This window comes from Desmodus rotundus, chromosome 9 (assembly GCF_022682495.2).
Source record: "Desmodus rotundus isolate HL8 chromosome 9, HLdesRot8A.1, whole genome shotgun sequence".
NCBI lineage: Eukaryota > Metazoa > Chordata > Mammalia > Chiroptera > Phyllostomidae > Desmodus > Desmodus rotundus.
Genome location: NC_071395.1, coordinates 37,370,397 through 37,387,544, shown reverse-complemented (window position 1 = coordinate 37,387,544; position 17,148 = coordinate 37,370,397). Strand labels below are relative to the sequence as shown.

Below are 17,148 nucleotides of genomic sequence, written 5' to 3'. Positions count from 1 at the left end.
TCGCTCACTCAGCTCCAGCCACACAGTCCTCCCTGTTCTTCCTCTGTCCTGCCAGACACAGGCCTGCCTCTGGGCCTTTGTACAGGCTCTTCTCCCCGCCTGGACCCCCCCCCCTGCCCTGATTCTCACAAGATTCATGCCTTCATCTTCCCTTCATGTCTCAACTCAAATGTCACTTCCTTAGACAGGCCTTTCCCTGACCCTGACATTACAGCCCTGGCCTCCTCACCTCCCAGCTGCATTTTTCGCCTGTCATTCACCTCCCTCTAATACGTTATACATTTATCATGCCAATTGATAATTGTTTTCTCTCTCTGGGACAATACTGTAACCTTGGCTACTGGATCAGGGCCCGGCACACAGTAAGCGCTCAGTATCTGTTGAGGGGTGGAATGAATGATTTGAACCCACTGCTCAGCAGTAACACTCAGCACTTCCACCTCCCTTGCTAGAGTTCTCATGGATGAGGACATGGGGTAGCGGTGGTGGTGGCTGCACAGGGCTGTCTCCTTTTTTTAGGGGGAAACTGTTTTAGAAGAAGCCACCAGCAGCTGGGGGCAAGCAGGGCCTGCTAAGGGGTGAGGGGCATGACATGTCAAAGGATTTCAAGACTCGGCTGATGAGTTTAAGCAGAAACTGTAGTGTCTCCAGACATCATCGCCCGGCACCTCTGAGACAAAATTGCCCCCAGCTGAGAATCACCAAGCTACAGCCTTGGGAGCACCTACAGGGTGAGGGCTTGTGGCTCATTCTGCCGGATGTTCTCTTGTGTTTCTACCAGGAGTTGTGGCCCACTAGAGTCAAGGAGCAGCATAGCTGGGGGTGGCAGGTGAGTGGTGAGAGGGGTGGACTGAAGGACAAGTGTGGGCCACAGGTCCTCCCCAGCTGTGACTGCAGATGCCTTGGGGTTACAGCCCCTTCCCAGGGTACAAAACCTGACCCCTCAGGCTAAAGATGGAGCTCATTGCGCGTGCAGTTCAGGCTCTAGGCACCCCTGTCCCTGCTGAGAGCACCCACCACACCACACCCCCCAGCTTCCAGCTCAGGATCCGCCTCCAGGAACTTAGACTTGCACAGGGGATGTTCTATACTTTAAATATTGTTGGATTACATGTGCTATTCTTTGGGTTTTTTTTTCTTTGCATCTATATGCACCAGGCTCGTCACCTTCCTCACATGTTCCATCTTTGTCTGGTGTCATGATCAGGGTCACACGGGCCTCACGAAGGAGCCCAAGTGCGAGCTGTAGGAGGCCCATCAGCGTCCACCCATCTTCCCTCTCCCAGTTTCCATGAATGCCAGTCTGGCATTGACTGCCAGCCCCCAGGCCTCTTTGCTGCTTACAGAGGGATGGCGGGTGGAACGAACAGCCACTCCTCCCAGTGATCAGCAGATGGTGGATAGTGAGCACCTGGACAGAGTCTCAGGTGTGCATTGGACACAGGCTCCTGGAGCTCCAGGTGCCCACAGTTGTTCCAGGCTTGGCCATACCCACTTCTTTGGCTCCTCCTCCTACCGCTCCCTACTGGAGCTTCCTGGGGTCCCCTTCCAGAAGAAAAATTTGGACTTGAATTCTCATTTCCGATTCATCTCGGCCACTTGACCTCTATTCTGGTCCTTGTTTTCCTCATCTGTAAAGTGGGGCTTTTACCTTCTCATCTCTGATTAGATGGGATGGTCCCCCCAAAGGCCCCCTTGTCCCCTCCCCGATGGGCAGATGGTAAGAGGAGCTTGGCCAGATGTGCTTTATTGAGCCCTCCCCTAGCAGGCCAGGTGTTTTAGGCGCCAACAGTACAGGTATCGGAGCCAGGGGTGGTGGTGGGGCCAGCTGCAGGTGACTTCAGTGGTGGACTCTGAGGTGGAATCCAGAGGGGACTCAGATTGGCAGGAGACAGGAAGCTCAGGAACCGAGGTACTGGTTGGGGCTTGCGTTCGGGACCCTTTCTGATGTTTGCTGGACTTGGAGGCCTTGGGGGCCAGCTCCTCTGGTCCACTGGAAGTCTTTGGCGGAGGCTGCATGGGGATGTTGGTACCACTGGGGGACAGCACAGTGGGGGGGCCCTGATTGGAGGTGTTGGTCCACTTCAAGGAGCCTGGTGATGGCTGCAAGGAGCCTGGTGATCGCTTCGAGGAGCCTGGTGATGGCTGGGAGGAGCCTGGTGACGGCTGGGAGGAGCCTGGTGACGGTTGGGAGGAGCCTGGTGATGGCTGGGAGGAGCCTGGTGACGGCTGGGAGGAGCCTGGTGATCGGTGGGTTGGCTGGGAGGGCCCCAAGGAAGTGATGGACGGCTGGGAGTGCTGCTGGCCAGGGGCCTGGGGCTGGCTGGAGGAATTGGCTCTTAACCCAGGCTGGGCCTGGGACTTGCCAGGCAGCTTGGAGCCACTGGCAGGGCCTGTGGCCCGGGACTGAGGCTGGGATTGGCCCAAGGTAGTACGTGAGGAGCCCCCAAGGGCTGACGGAATAGTGGTGGTCTGTGCTGGGGAGTTAGTTGAGGGATCCATGGAGGACTTGGGATGCAATGTGCCTTTTAGCTGGCTGTTCTTCCGCAGGCCTGCGAGGGGGCTGGGCAGGGACTTCACTTGTCCTGCTGGAGCTGGGTTACACTTACTTTGGCTGCAGAGAAAGGGCCATGGGGTAAGGTACATCTGGCTGGGCTCTCAGGCCCTGGGGCGGTGCTCACCTGCTGGAGAGTGGGATGAAGGTTGCTGGGAGACAGGGTGGGGTCAGCAGCCAACCTTGGCAGGGACGGTCATCTACAGGCACTCACACACAAATGAACCCATACCACGCACACACACAAACCCACGCATATACAGGCACACACACAGGCACTCACTCACATACACATATGCATGCATGCATGCGCACACACAGGCCCTAGTTCCTAGGGATGGAGGTTACCTATAGTTGGCTCTGAGGGCAGTGGTGGGGCCTCCACCACAGCTACTGGAGTGATGAGAGCCTGGCTGTGGGCCAGGGCCTGAAGGACTGGTTCCCGAGAGCATGAGAGAGAGAGATGGACAGTGAGAGGGGCAGGCAGAATGCCTGATGCCAACTGCCAAGATGCCAGATGGAGGCCAGAGTCAGGAGGAGGGGAGGCAGGAGTGAAGGTGAGTGGGAGTGACTAAGCTGAAAGATGGACAGACAGACTGAGACTGGGACAGATGGACACCCCCATGTCCTACAAGCACACACCGTCCCGGGTTATTCCTGCTGCCACGTCCAGGACTCGCCCGCTGAGGTCTCTCATAACGCTGTCCACGGCCTCGTGATGTTTTAGAAACAGCGGACGTATGATGCGGCGGTACAACATGCGAGCCCCGTTCCACGGCCCGGGAATCATGCAGAATAACAGGAAGGCGCACTGCAGGCATGGGCGGCCGTTATACTTGGCTCCCCTGATCTGGGCTCCATGAGAAGGGGTTAGACCTCTCACTGGGCTATGTGGACCTAAGCCAGCCTCATCAGATGCCCCTTAAGATGGGCCTGGCCACCCCCATCAGACACCCCAGGAAGCAGCAGGGCAGGCCCCTCAGACCCCCCAGTCTCTGGTCGTCTGCCTGCTCCCAAGAGACCCTGTTGTGTGTGTGTTGCAGTGGTGCCCACCTTGCCCACGTAGTAGAAAGGGAACCAGGACAGGAGTAGATCGCTGAAGAACTCGGCAAGCCCGAATAGGCTGTACACTACCCAGTAGGTGAGCCATACGGTGTCGTCCTCCTTGCTTGGACTCTCGATAGCTTTGATCCTGGGGGGAGGTGTGGCAGGATCAGGGGCTGCCCAGAGACCCTGGACACCCCCCACCCGGACAGCCCGCAGGCACTCACGAAGCATATGCGGGGTACACAAAGCCGATGAGATTGCACAGTAGAGATGCCCCGTAACCGAACAGAAGATACAGGCTTAGCAGAGTGGTGGCTCCTGCAGAAAAGAGGGGTGTGGGTAGGGGTCTGGCTCACTTCATGCCCAGCCCGCAGGGCACCCAGATTCCTCTTGGCCTGGCAGATGCACCACACAAAATTGTCACGAGCCTCGGGGACCCCTCTAGGATGTTTGTTGCCCCACAGCATCTGGGTGACCCCCACTGTGGCCCTGAACCCTGAGTCTTGTGTCTGTAATTATTTAACATGGCCATGCCCCCTACAGTACTGTGAGCTCAAAGGCAGGCAGGGTCCTTGGCCCTGGTGGGTACAGAGTAGCTGCCCAATAAACATTTGTTGAATGAATACGTAATCATCTGCAATTTTAACCACCTCACTCTGGGACCTATAGGAGGAGCTGGGCACATGATGCTAGCATTTGAATATAAGTAACAGGAAAAAACCCTAAAATCGAAGCCATTCTGTTGTTAAGACATGACTGCTGGTGAGCAGACAAAGGCAATGTGGTTTAAAATTTAATCTTAGTGTGGGGTTTCTCGGTCTTGGCTGACATGCAGGCCAGGTCATTCTCTTCGGGGGCCTGTCCTGGGCACTGTGGGGTGTTGAACAGCCTCCCTGGTCCCCACCCGCTCAATGCCAGAAGCACCCCAGTCGTGACACCACAGATGTCCCCAGACATTACCCAGTGCGCTAATGGAGGCAGCATTGCCCTATTTGAGACCCCTTGCCTTAGTGGGAGGCAGCAAAGGGCAGTACAGAGTCTCTCAGACCTTGGGGAGCCCTCTGGTCTTCCATTCACTCACCATGTGACACTGAACAAGTCTCTATCTGCTTGGAGATTCAGTTCGCTCATTTGTCAGTGGGGTGGTAGTGGCCCTGCCTCTTAGGGTTGCTGTGGGGTTAGCGAAACACACTTGACAGAGCGCACTCGCCCTCTCCACACATTGCTGAGGGACTTCCGGTCAGGAAAACACTCCCGGCAATGAAGCTCAGAGAATAGTGTGGGGGTGTGGGGAACCAGGAGCATTAGCCACTCTGAAAACAATTATGGTAACTGTCACATTTATTAAGTACTACTTGTATGCTTTCCTGTTCTGTCTCATGCAATGGCCAGAACTAAGCTGTTGGGGAGAAGGGCTTGCCCAGGGTCACTCGGGAGCATTTATAGTCTCCTACCTCGCTCTCTGAGGTGGTAATCTGCAGAGAGAGATAGCAATCACCCTGGACCAAAGGGCAGAGTCATCCACACCCCTCCCTCTACTGCATTAGTTGTTATCCCAGAGTCTAGGGCCAAGAGTGGAGAAGAGCCTCCCCAGCTGACTCCTCTGGGTTTCCCTGTTACCTGGGGTTGGAGATTTGGCCATCTGGGGCAGGTAGAGCCCAAGAGTTCCCACATCTGGGTGAGGGGATAGGGGAATGTCACCTCTTCCCCAGAAATTGCAATTCGGGGAGCACTGGCTCTCTCCCAGGGCAAGCCTCCCCTCAATCCCTATTCCTGCAGCCTCAGCAATATGAGGATGACCTTGGACATGGGTTGGGGAGGGCACGGCCTGAGATCAACAACAGATGGGCCCAGGGAGGTGGGGAGGAGTGGATACGCCAGACAAGGCAGGTAGCAGGGGCATCCTCCCACATAGCCCTTGCCTCTCTGGGCCCCAGTTTCCTCCCTGTAACTGCCAGCCTCCCTCTCAGGCCCCTTCTGGGCCCCTCCCCATTGCTCCATGACCTAAATTGCCCAACCACTGGTACCAAGGATGAAAGCCAGGCAGGAGGTCAATGGCTTGTTCTTAAGGGCAGGTCCCTGGCTGAGCAGAAATGAGTTGGGCACCGGGAACCTGGGGGGAGATTTTGGACCCTCCTTGGGCTGCCTGGCATGGGGATCTCTCAGTGGGTGGGAAAATGGGAGAAAAGTGGACTAGCAGCATCTGCACATTGAAGGTGCTCAATACACCTGGCACTGTCCTCACCCAGAGCCCACCCCCCCACCAACGTCCTTGTGATTCACTCCAGGGGGTCTTCCTAGAAGAGGTGGCAGAGTGGGTGGGCCTGGAACACTGCAAAAGAGGGAAGGAAGGTATTTAACACCTTACTAAACAGTTTCTGAAAGTGGCAGGAGCTACCCCAGGTCACTGAGACGGAAAGAGAAGAGACTAAGATGGGAAGTTACAGTCAGGGGTGGACAGAGGACCAAAGCCATTGATCCGTGAGAGGAGAAGGCAGGCCAAGGGGATGGTACTAGGAGGGAAACCATGGGAGAGGAGGTGGGAGACCCTCCTTCCTGGCAGGAAGCATGCCTTCTGAAAAAATCAAGATCTCTACACTTGCTTTCAGGCTTGGGGACATCTGGGAAGGGGTGAAGAGACACTCAGAGAATTGGCTACCTCTCTGCCCTCCTCCTCTTCCCCAGCCCTGGGGCCAGCAGGGCAACTGGAAGAACCAGACTTCCGCCTGGCGGGCACCCAGTGCCCCAAGGGAGGGGGCAGAGGAAGGCCTCCAGACCGGAGGGCTAGAGTGGGGGTGCTGCAGGAGCTGAGAGAGGTATTGGCCTCCACCGAGGTGGCACGGCGGGGACAGCAGGAGGGGCTGCGGGCTCACCCGAGGTCGCAGTCCACCACCCCTCCCCAGGCAGGATCTTGGTCTCCCTGCTGGACATAGGTGCGAGCCCCTCCATACGGCCCGGACCCTGCAGCCGGGGCAGGCCGGAGGGAAGCAGGGCTGAGGCTCAGATGCCCCAAGGTTTCATTGTGCCGGTCGGTGAAATGGGGCGACGTCCCCGAGCGCCCCCGGACGGCTCACCCGCGGCCAAGTACCGCTTGTCGACACCGGTCTTTGCTTCGAGCGCCACTAGTGCTTCTGTGGCTAAGTTCCTCTGTTCCAGAAGGCTCTCCAAGCGCTGGCGCAGGACGTCCATGGCACCGGCGGGCCCGGGGCTGGCAGCCCGAGCTCGACTTCAGTGCGGCGCACCGGCCCCGCCGCGCGCGTGCAGCCTCCGCCTGGAGAGAGCGGCTCCGCCGGGCTCTGGGGCTGGTTTCTGCCCCGTGGCTGGTCTCTGTACCCTGGCTGGTCTCCGCCCCCTTCCCCCGGCACCGGCCAATGGGAGGGCAGGGCGGACAAAGGAGTGGGGCCTGCCCCGTCTCCCCCGCCGCATTGCCCTCTGGCCAGCAGCGGCCGCCGCAGGGGAGACTTTAAAGGAGGGGGCGGGGCGGGGCGCAGTGGTCCAGTGCGCCGATTAGCCGCACAGTAGTGGGACGTAGCTGATTGGAGGGGCGGGGTCACGGACAAGGATTATTGGCTGAGCGGTTGTGTAAGTGGAGCTGGGAGGGGAAAGAAGCTTGCTGAGGTAGGCTCAGCTGGTGGGAGGGGCCGGAGAAAGGCCAGAGGTGATTGGAGAAAAGGGAAAGAATTAATTGCCAAGAACAGAGGAGGGGCGGGGCATATTATACAGAGGCGGGACGGAATCTGAACGGAGGGTAAGAGGCGAAACCAAACTGAGGAGGTGGAATCACTCTAAAGAACAATTCTGGTTGGACGGGAGAGGAGGCAGGGCTTACTCTAGGCGGAGCGGTGTGTAGGAAGGGGCGGTGCTAAATAAAGGGGCGGGGTCAATCTTAGCAACAGTGAACTCGCTCCTCTGGGTCAGAAGAACTGGGTCATTGTACAAATATGGAGACTGAAGTTCCCAAGAGTTTGGGTCTGCGTGTGTCCATCCTCCCATTTCTGTCGGATCTTTGTTCCCCCTCAAGGGGAGTCGCAAGGGCCCCTGGGAGTTGAGGCTTTTCAGGGGTTGCTATGGCACCGGGAGCAGGGCGAGCGGGGGGCTGACGCGGCGGTTTGGCCAGGGGGTGGGGCTTTTGGAGGCCCCGCCCCCGCCGCCATGCGGCCCTCCCAGACTGCCCTTTGGCTGCCCCTGGTCTTGCTCCTGTGCCTGGCCCTAGTTTGCCCCCACTCTGTGGCGTTGGCCTCGGCCCGGGCCCCCATCTATGTCAGCAGCTGGGCCGTGCGGGTGTCCCAGGGTTACCGGGAGGCCGACCGTCTGGCGCGCAAATTCGGCTTCGTCAATTTGGGGCAGGTGGGTGGGACCCAGATGGACGGGAGGGGGCGGGGACTGGACGACCCAAGACCCTAGATCCCGACAGACGGAGGTGGTTCCTCAGGTACCCTAGATATCAAGAAACCCCAACCAACCCCTCCCTCGACCAACTTCAGATTCTGGCACCCTCAGAGGACACCAGAAGCCCATACCTGGGCACCTGGTTGGGGGAGGATACAAGCAAGGGGGCTGACCCCAGTCCGACCTGGGCTCCATCAGGGGAGTCGGGTCCCAGCGATGCGACTGCCCCCCACACACACATTCCCAGATCTTCCCTGACGGGCAGTACTTCCACCTGCGGCACCGGGGCGTGGTCCAGCAGTCCCTGACCCCGCACTGGGGCCACCGCCTGCGCCTGAAGAAAGACCCTAAGGTGAGCCTGGCCTTGAGGCTGCCTCCTCTGGGTCTTAGCCACTGCCCTGTTATTCTCCCCCCCACACAACATTATTCTTGTGATTGTTATGTTATGTGACCTTTGACATCTCACCTGCTCTCTCTCAGTCTTAGTTTCCACTTGGCTCTCCAGTCTATACAGTGGGGACCCCGATGGGGAAGATCTATGGAGAGCAAGAGATCACACATGTGCACAGTGCACATTTCAGGGCCTGGCACACTATCACCATTCCTTGTCAAAACCCCACCTTCCCTCCTCTATCTCATCCTGAAAGATTAAGGTTCCCAGGTAACCCATAAAGAGGGGCAGTTAACATTCTAGCTCATGGGATGGAAGGAGGGGAATTGTCCCATTTTGTGACAAAGGAAACCATTCCAAAGAGGAGGAATCCTGCCTGCAGTCGCACAATGAGACCGTGGCTGAATTGGGACCACGCACCCTATCTCCAGGCACTCAAAGAGATGACAGGGAAAAGGCCTTAGATGCCAAGCTGAGGTTTTGAGACCGAGTCTGGCAAGCCCTTGGGAGCCATAAAGGGGTATGAACTGGGCTAGGTGGCTGACTGGCAAGGAGTCAAGAAGTCTGACTGTTTGAAATCCTCCTGGAGCATTGGCAACAGGGAACACTGGCCAGTTGGAGATGCGGTTTGCAAGATAGAACCTAGGGCTTGCCAAGGCGTGAGATGCACAGGACAGAGGCAGAGAAATCAGGGCCAGCTCCCAAGACTGGAGCAGAGCAAATGGAAAAGCGATGGCCCTGATTACTGAGATGGGGCGGTGGACATGAGCTGGCTCAGCGGGGTGGGGGGGGGGTGAGTGGTAGGAGATCAACGAGGAAGAAGGAAGATTGAAGATCTGAGGAACGGCAGCCTGGGCAGGCAGAACATGTGCAAAGGTTCTGAATGAGGCAGCCACTGTGGTGGCAGCAGAGGGAGGCTAGTAAGGGCCAGACAGGCAGGGCCTTGTGGGTCCTGGAGAGGGCGGGGTGGGGGGAGCCATGGGAAGGTTTCGACAGAGAGTGCTGCTGCTGTGTGCTGAGAGTGGGATGGGGGGTGGGGGGGGGTGCAGCTAGAGGACCAGAGAGTGGTAGAGAGAAGTGGCCACTGCAGAGGGAAGATGGGCAGGTCTTCAGCAGAGAAATCTAGAACAGGGACAGGGGGAGGGATAGAGTTGGGATCCCAGGACCCCTCAGACTTTCCAGGTAGTGGCCAATTGTCTGTGGGCCCTGGGAACAGGTGCTCCAAGTGCCTCAGCCCCCTCTGAAGGCAGAGCCCCAGGCATGTTGTGACCCTGAAGGGAAGCCCCAGAAAACACAGGGTCCCAGGCCCTGCTCCACACTACAAGGGTCTCAGGGCAACCCAGACCCACATTTCACTCCAACCACAGCCTCACAGACAGTTGCCCTTTGGTGGACCCTGGGAAGAGGTCTGGGAAGACCCTAGACACAGGCTTGGGTCCTTTAACCAGGAATTGGTAGGAAGGGCTCAGATGAGCAGGTCTTCTTCATCCATGGGACAGAGCCCTCTAAAAGTGCATATGGGTGTGAGAGCAGGATAGCGGAGGGGAGGGTGGGCTAGCCCTGTTGGTTCAGCCTCCCCTCTTGGCACATGTCCCCCTCCAGGTGCAGTGGTTTGAGCAGCAGACTCTACAGTGGCGGGTGAAGCGCTCGGTGGTGCCCACGGACCCCTGGTTCTCCAAGCAGTGGTACATGGTGAGTGGGCAGGGCCATGTGGCTGGGCGGGGCCATTTGGGAGCCCCACTGACTATAGCCCACCTGGCACAGAACAGTGAAGTACAGCCAGACCTAAACATCCTGCAAGTCTGGAGCCAGGGGCTGTCGGGCCAGGGTATCGTGGTCTCTATCCTGGATGATGGCATTGAGAAGGACCACCCGGATCTCTGGGCCAACTATGTGAGCCCGCGGTGGACTGGGGCAGGGACTGCTCCACCCTCCCTTGGTCCCATGGCCCACTCCTACCTCCTCACATCCCCACCCCACCCCCAGGACCCTCTGGCCAGCTATGACTTCAACGACTATGACCCAGACCCCCAGCCACGATACACACCCAGCGATGAGAACCGGTGAGCCATGTGTCCCACAGGGCCTGGGGATGGCCCTTGTGCCCTGTGGGGGGCCGGGTGAGCTGTGACAGGCACCCCTCTCTGCCCTGGCACCAGGCACGGGACCCGCTGTGCTGGGGAAGTGGCAGCCATAGCTAACAACAGGTTCTGCGGTACAGGCGTCGCCTACAACGCCCGAATAGGAGGTACTCCGGCCTACTAGGGACAGAGGCTGGACCAGGTGGCACTGGGTGGCTGGTAATGCCAGGGACAATTAGCAAATCAAGCAGGGGAGGAAGCTTTTTGGTGTCCATGCCCTTGTTGTTCGGCAGTTCAGGAGCCCTAGACTCAGGGTAGGGACTGCCAGATGTCCCACTCCCTGGGGACAGAGAGAGGAGCTGGCCAGGGCATCTGGAGCTGGCCTGGACAGGCAGGGGCACCAGCAGGGCTGCCTGCAGAGGACTGACAACTGCCTGTGCAGGTGTGCGCATGCTGGATGGCACCATCACTGATGTCATCGAGGCCCAGTCACTGAGCCTGCAGCCGCAGCACATCCACATCTACAGTGCCAGCTGGGGCCCCGAGGATGATGGCCGAACGGTGGATGGTCCCGGCATCCTCACCCAAGAGGCTTTCAGGCGCGGCGTGACCAAGGTAAGTGGGGGGACCTAGGGCTTTGGAGGGTTTGTGCCTGCATGAAAGGCTGATGGCCCCATACCCTGTCCTTTGTCCCGTCTCCATCTGCAGGGCCGAGGTGGGCTAGGCACGCTCTTCATCTGGGCATCTGGCAACGGTGGCCTGCACTATGACAACTGCAACTGTGACGGCTACACCAACAGCATTCACACCCTCTCTGTCGGCAGCACCACCCAGCGTGGTCACGTGCCCTGGTACAGTGAGGCCTGTGCTTCCACCCTCACCACCACCTACAGCAGCGGCATTGTTACTGACCCCCAAATTGTGAGTGGGCCCCGCCACCATGCTCGCCCTGCCTGGCCAAGCCTGCGTTCCCACCTTCCCTCTTATCTCGCCCATCTTCCCTCCAGTCCCTGCCACCTTCCCTCCTATCCCCCTGCCTTCTTTCCAGTCCCCCACCTTCCTTCCTGTTCCCCCCGCCTTTGCTCTAGTCCCCCTGCCTTCCTTCATGCCCCCTACCTTCCCTCCTGTGCCCCAACCTTGCCTCTTGTGTCCCCACTTCCCTCCTGTGTCCCTACTTTCCCTCTGGTCCCCCACCTTCCCTCCTGACCCCTCACCTACTTTCCTGTCCCCTCATTTTCCCTCCTGTTCCCCCATCTTCCCTCCTTCCAGGGATTGCTCCTGAAGTGCTGGGACATGACATGGGTCCCAGACCCTGTCCCGCTGTTGCCCCCTTACACCCCTGGCCTGTGTTTCCAGGGTGCAGACCTGGGTAGCGCTCAGGCCCCTCCTCTGGTGTAATGTTCTACGATGCCGTCTTGAGTACCTGGTTCCATGTGAACAAGAGTTTTCATGTGCACCAGGCCCCCTGAGTCCGCATCTCTGCCCCCAGGTCACCACGGACCTGCACCACCAGTGCACTGACAAGCACACGGGCACTTCGGCCTCTGCCCCACTAGCTGCAGGCATAATCGCTCTGGCTCTGGAGGCCAAGTAGGTGACAGTGGGGGACCCTACCTACCACCGTGGCCTTCCAGTTGTAGACCAAGCTTACCCTCTCACCTGCCTCTAGCCCATTCTTGACATGGAGGGACATGCAGCACTTGGTGGTTCGTGCATCCAGGCAGGCACATCTCCAGGCTGAGGATTGGAGGACCAATGGTGTGGGGCGCCAAGGTGCGGCAGGGCCGGGTGGAGGTGGGGACACCATGCCCACAGGACGTATGACAGCCCCCCTCCATGTAGTGAGCCACCACTATGGCTATGGGCTGCTGGATGCTGGGCTGCTGGTGGACTTGGCTCGAGCATGGCTGCCCACACAGCCCCAGAAGAAATGCATCATTCGGGTCTTGCACACCCCCACGTGAGCGCCCTCTTCGGTCCCCACCACTGCGCATACCTACCACCTCCTCATTCCTCCCTCCACACTGGTCACTGCTCCAGCCCTCTCCTTCACCTATCAGTAACACCCAGGGGCGGACACGTGGGAGGCAGGCCCTGAGGCCTCAGTAATCCCAGAGAGTGGGCCCCATGACCTGAGTTCAGACCCTGCCAGCTGGCTGTCACGCCCCCAGCACGCCAGCAGGAGGGACCCTGACCCCCCCCTCACCCCCATGACTCCCCCAGCCCCATCCTGCCACTGACACACGTGAGGAAGAAAGTGTTGGCTTGTGCTGGTCGTGCCAATTACATCCGCTCACTGGAGCATGTGCAGGTGCAGCTGTCACTGTCCTACAGCCGCCGGGGGGACCTGGAGATCTCACTCACCAGCCCCATGGGCACCCGCTCCACACTTGTTGCCATCAGGTACAAGGGCAGGGACTTGGCCCTGTGGTTCCACACAGGGAGGGGCTAGTACAGCGTGCGGTCCGGCGTGGTCTGCACAGGGAGGGGCCACCTCTATGGGGGCCGGTCCTACAGCCAGCATTTGGCATTGTAGTCAGACACTTGCTGTGGCTCTGTGGCCCCTTCATGACTGTGGTTCCAGAGCCCCTCTTTTGCCCTACCCACATCTGTCTGTCTCAGACCCTTTGACGTCAGTGGCCAAGGCTACAACAACTGGATCTTTATGTCCACCCACTTCTGGGATGAGGACCCGCAGGGCTTGTGGACCCTGAGCCTGGAAAACAAGGGCTACTATTTCAACACGGGTGAGAGGCTGGGGTCTCTGAGGCCGGCCTTGGTTACCCCACTGAGGAAGGGCTCTCAGTGGCCTGCTTGCACAGTAGGTGTCCAGTAACCAGAAGAAATAGCCATCCAGTTATCAGCCTGCAATGGATGCCGGGAGGTTGGGCACCGTCTGAGTCTGAGGCTCCATGATGGGCTAGGGGTGGCTGGGAAGTGTGGCCCAGATTGGCAGGATCAGGCCGCCAGTAACCTCTGCTGCTCATCCCCGTCATTACTATGACTTTTGCCCAGGGACACTGTACCGCTACATGCTGCTACTGTATGGGACGACTGAGGACATGACAGCAAGGCCCACAGGCTCCCAGGTGACCAGCAGCGCGTGTGTGAAGTGGGACACAGAGGGGCTATGCCAGGGTGAGTGCCTGGTATGGCATGGCCCACTTGCTGGCAGTGTGCATGTATAGTCCAGGGCGGGTAGGTGGGCCGGGGCTGCAGGGTTCAGCCTCACCTCTGTGTCCATGTCCCCCTTGCAGAATGCCACAGCCCCACCTCCATCCTGGGCCACCTCTACCTCTCCCACTGCCCATCACAGTGCTTCAGTCACAACCACCAGGCAGTGACTGCTGGGTCTGGGTGCCTGGCCACACGCACCCTGCATGTGTGCACCAGCTGCCACTTCTGCTACACCTGCCGTGGCGGCTTCCGCTCAGCTGAACCACCTGCTGCCTGACATACATACTGGATGATCATGGGTGCTCCTGCTCAGGGCCCACCCCCCACAATGGCCATCCCCAGCCCACTGGGACTACCTACCCCTACTGTGGAGACCACCGCCTGGCCCAGGCCATGGTGCTGACCCTGTTGGCCATAGCCTTTGGGAGCCCCCTACTCTGTAGTGTCCTCTCCACAGGCCGCCCACTCCCCTGTGTGGGCCCCTCCCCGATGCTGGAGGCCACCCCTGTTACCACCCAGTCCCAACTGCTGGCTGGACACCAGAGACATCCAGCAAGGAAAGCCGATGTACGCCTTGGCTTAGGTCTTTGGCGGGCACTGCTGCCCCGCTCTCTCATTCCAGATCAGCGGCGGGGGGTGAGAACCTGCTTCTGGATGGCCCTGACTGGCCACCAGACCTGCAGGCCTGGGGTGGCCTGTGTGGAATCCTGCAACCTGGACTTGGCAGGTCTAGGTGAAAGAGAGAGAGAGAGAGAGAGAGATGTCTAGTTGCACAGTTAGGATGTTGGGATGGGGTGGGGTGGGATAGGGCGGAGGTCAGCTCACAGCCTTGACCACTGTCCCTTCTGAGCCCCAGAATCTGGGGGAAGGTGGAGGGAGAGCCAGTGACACTACCAAGTCTTGGGCACCATGTCTGACTTCAGAGTTTGCAAATAAATGTTGAATAGGAGGTGTCAAGTCTGTAGGTGCCTCATCCCAGGCGACCACAAAGGAAAGGGGGTCAGCCTGGGGCCCAGAGATCCCAGCTATGGGGGGTTGGAGATGGGTGGGGATTCCTAGTGATACCCACATGCTTGGAGAGCTGAGCTTCTAGGACCTGGCCCCCCTTTCCCCTTCCATCCCATTGACACTGACAAATAGTAGAAGAGTGTCTGTGAGCTTCCAATAATTGTTCTCCATTCTCTGAAAGTCGTGAGGAGGCTGAGGGAATTACAGGTCTGAGGTACATTGCTCTCATCCCCTCATGGCCTCGACCTCCCCGTTTGTAAAGTGGATTTCCCAACCCATCTGGAACAGAAAGAGGGTTCTGAGGTGCGGGGGTGGGAAAGGAGGTACAGAGTAAGCTATTATTATTATTTTTTAAAGATTTATTTATTTTTAGACAGAGGGGAAGGGAGAGAGAGGGGGAGAAACATCAATGTGTGATTGTTTCTTGCGCACCCCCCATGGGGAGCCGGGTCCGCAACCCTTTGGTTCACAGGCCAGAGCTCAATCCACTGAGCTACACCAGCCAGGGCGAGAGTAAGCTATTAAATGCCTCTCCTCTGTCCTCACACACACCAGTGGGGTAGGGACATGTTTGTCCCAATTTCCAGAGTGGGAAGGGGACCTCCACAAGGAAGTGAAGGTTGGTCTGTGCCCTTGACTATGGGGCTTCACTCAGTCTTGGAGGGGAAGGCTTTGCCTTTTGTAGGAACCTATAGGCCCCAGAAATCACTCCCTTTTGTGGCCCTGGGAACCTGGGAATTTGCTCTGCCACTGGGTTATGGTTGGCCAACTTTAAGCCTTGAAGGGGGGAAGGATCTGTTGAAGGCTTTGCAGCTGGGCAGGGAGAGGCTTATGCCTCAGCACTTGGAACCAGATGCTGTCGAGGACCCCTGGCCTAGATCTGTTTGGAGGAGGAGACATGGGTGCCCAGTTGGACCCACAAGAAGCAGGTGGTCAGCAAGGGTGGAGTCTCATCTCCCTCCTTTGTCCTCCCTAGCTGCCCTCCCAGTCCTGCCCAGGCACCGAGAGTCTCACCCCACTTAGCTCCCAGCTCTGGATTTAGGTCTGAGGATGAGCCAAACCCTAGCAGGGCAAGACTGTGTGTTCAGGGGCACCTGGCCTCCCTCTCAGAGCCTCGGTGGCCTCCCCTGTGCCATGCACCATTAGCACATGTCTCCCCAAATGTTTTGAGAGTCACAAGAGGCAGTTTTTCCAGCTGGCACACAGTAAGCACTCAAAATGCACCTGCTTGGGGTAGCCCCTTGGGAAACAGTTGGGCAGGCTATTAAACACTCTTACTTAGTGACCCAGAAATTCTGCTTGCAGGTATGTAGCCAGTAAAACTGAAAGCAAAAGTCCACACAAAAACCTGTACAAGTGTGTTCACAGAGCAGGATTCACAACTGCCAAAATATAGAAAAAACCCAGGTGTCCATAGGCAGATGAACAGATAAACACATAGTCCTCCAGTCCTCCGCACACTGGAATATTACTCATCCCTGAAAAAGAGTGAGGCACTGACACTCTGATGTGGATCCCAGGCCACAGGATCCTGTGCTGTGGCAGAAATAGACAAATACACATGGACTACAGAAATCCTATGAAGAAAAAGGGACAGCATGGCCACACTCTAACAGCGTGAGAGGGACAGAGAGGTACAGAGAGAGCCCAAGAGAGAGCTGATCCTGCCTGGACAGGCTTTTATTGATTTTCTGGGGACATTACATCTGGGATGGTCCTCATTTATTATGCAAAGGTTCACTGTAGGTGATTACCTTTTACAGACAACAAAGGACAGAACACCGCTAATTACTTCCGAGAGAAGGATGTTACAGATCAAGGGGGAACGTGGTTGAACTGATTACACTCCATACTTGGGTGGTTTACAACAGACTTTAGCTACTCAAAGACACTCTGTAAACCTTTAATGGCTCAATGCAGGGTGAGGGAGTTTCAGCCAAAGCAAGTCTCATTGCAGCCTAGGTACAGTGCAGGCCTGGTACCCCAAGGGAGAACCTGTTCGTGGGGGTGGCTCCTGCACGCCCGACTCCACTCCACCTGGCGTGCAACCATGGCTGGCACCCCAACCCCACCCCAGATCCCTAGTTCTCCACTGGGCACTCTGCCTCTGCGGGGGTGGGAGACCTTCTCGGAAGCGTGGTCTCCGGGAAAAACCGCGGTGCTCTGTGGGGGAGGGAAAGCGTCCAGTTCCACAGACGGTCTCAGGGACCCTGTGAACCTATCCTGATACCTAAAGAGTGGGGCACGTTCCCCCAAGGGAGGCTTCTGGTGGGAAGTGCCTGCCTTGCACCTGCCCTGTCCCGCATCTTGGCCCGAAACGACCTAGCCGTGGCTCTGACAAAAGCCGTCTCCTGGGGACTGCCCCCGTTCTTCCATCCGTTGGCGGGGGGGGGGGGGGCCCATACAGATGTAAGAACGGGGATCTTCGCAGTGGAGTTGAAGCTGCTCGGTCAACGTTTGCCACCTCAGAGCAGAGAGGGGGAGTTTGAGCCAAAGCAAGA

General features: G+C 58.0%; 2 protein-coding genes across 7 annotated transcripts; one reads left to right on the top strand and one right to left on the bottom strand.

The window, feature by feature from the left end:
- Positions 1–620: 620 nt before the first annotated feature.
- REEP6 (receptor accessory protein 6) lies at positions 621–7,026 on the bottom strand. Of its 4 annotated transcripts, none has more exons than XM_053910782.1 (6): positions 6,676–7,026; positions 3,826–3,919; positions 3,608–3,746; positions 3,197–3,404; positions 2,903–2,989; positions 621–2,614 (listed from the first exon to the last, which is right to left on the bottom strand). In XM_053910782.1, exons 1-6 carry the CDS (start codon positions 6,788–6,790, stop codon positions 2,577–2,579), a joined length of 681 nt encoding a protein of 226 aa, XP_053766757.1. In that variant the 5' UTR covers positions 6,791–7,026; the 3' UTR covers positions 621–2,576. The 4 variants fall into 4 exon arrangements, with proteins under 4 accessions (XP_053766757.1, XP_045058395.1, XP_045058396.1 ...); XM_045202460.2 differs by having other exon boundaries at positions 3,197–3,365; XM_045202461.2 differs by lacking the exon at positions 2,903–2,989.
- A 724-nt stretch (positions 7,027–7,750) lies between these two features.
- PCSK4 (proprotein convertase subtilisin/kexin type 4) lies at positions 7,751–14,582 on the top strand. Of its 3 annotated transcripts, XM_045202775.3 has the most exons (15): positions 7,751–7,948; positions 8,238–8,342; positions 9,984–10,073; positions 10,146–10,274; positions 10,368–10,444; positions 10,541–10,629; positions 10,905–11,077; positions 11,171–11,383; positions 11,952–12,052; positions 12,132–12,220; positions 12,305–12,422; positions 12,686–12,865; positions 13,085–13,209; positions 13,478–13,600; positions 13,720–14,582. In XM_045202775.3, the coding sequence occupies exons 1-15, from the start codon at positions 7,754–7,756 to the stop codon at positions 13,914–13,916; spliced, it is 2,004 nt and encodes a 667-aa protein (XP_045058710.2). In that variant the 5' UTR covers positions 7,751–7,753; the 3' UTR covers positions 13,917–14,582. The 3 variants fall into 3 exon arrangements, with proteins under 3 accessions (XP_045058710.2, XP_045058711.2, XP_045058709.2); XM_045202776.3 differs by having other exon boundaries at positions 12,132–12,422; positions 13,478–13,551; XM_045202774.3 differs by having other exon boundaries at positions 12,132–12,422.
- The last annotated feature ends 2,566 nt before the right edge of the window (positions 14,583–17,148 follow it).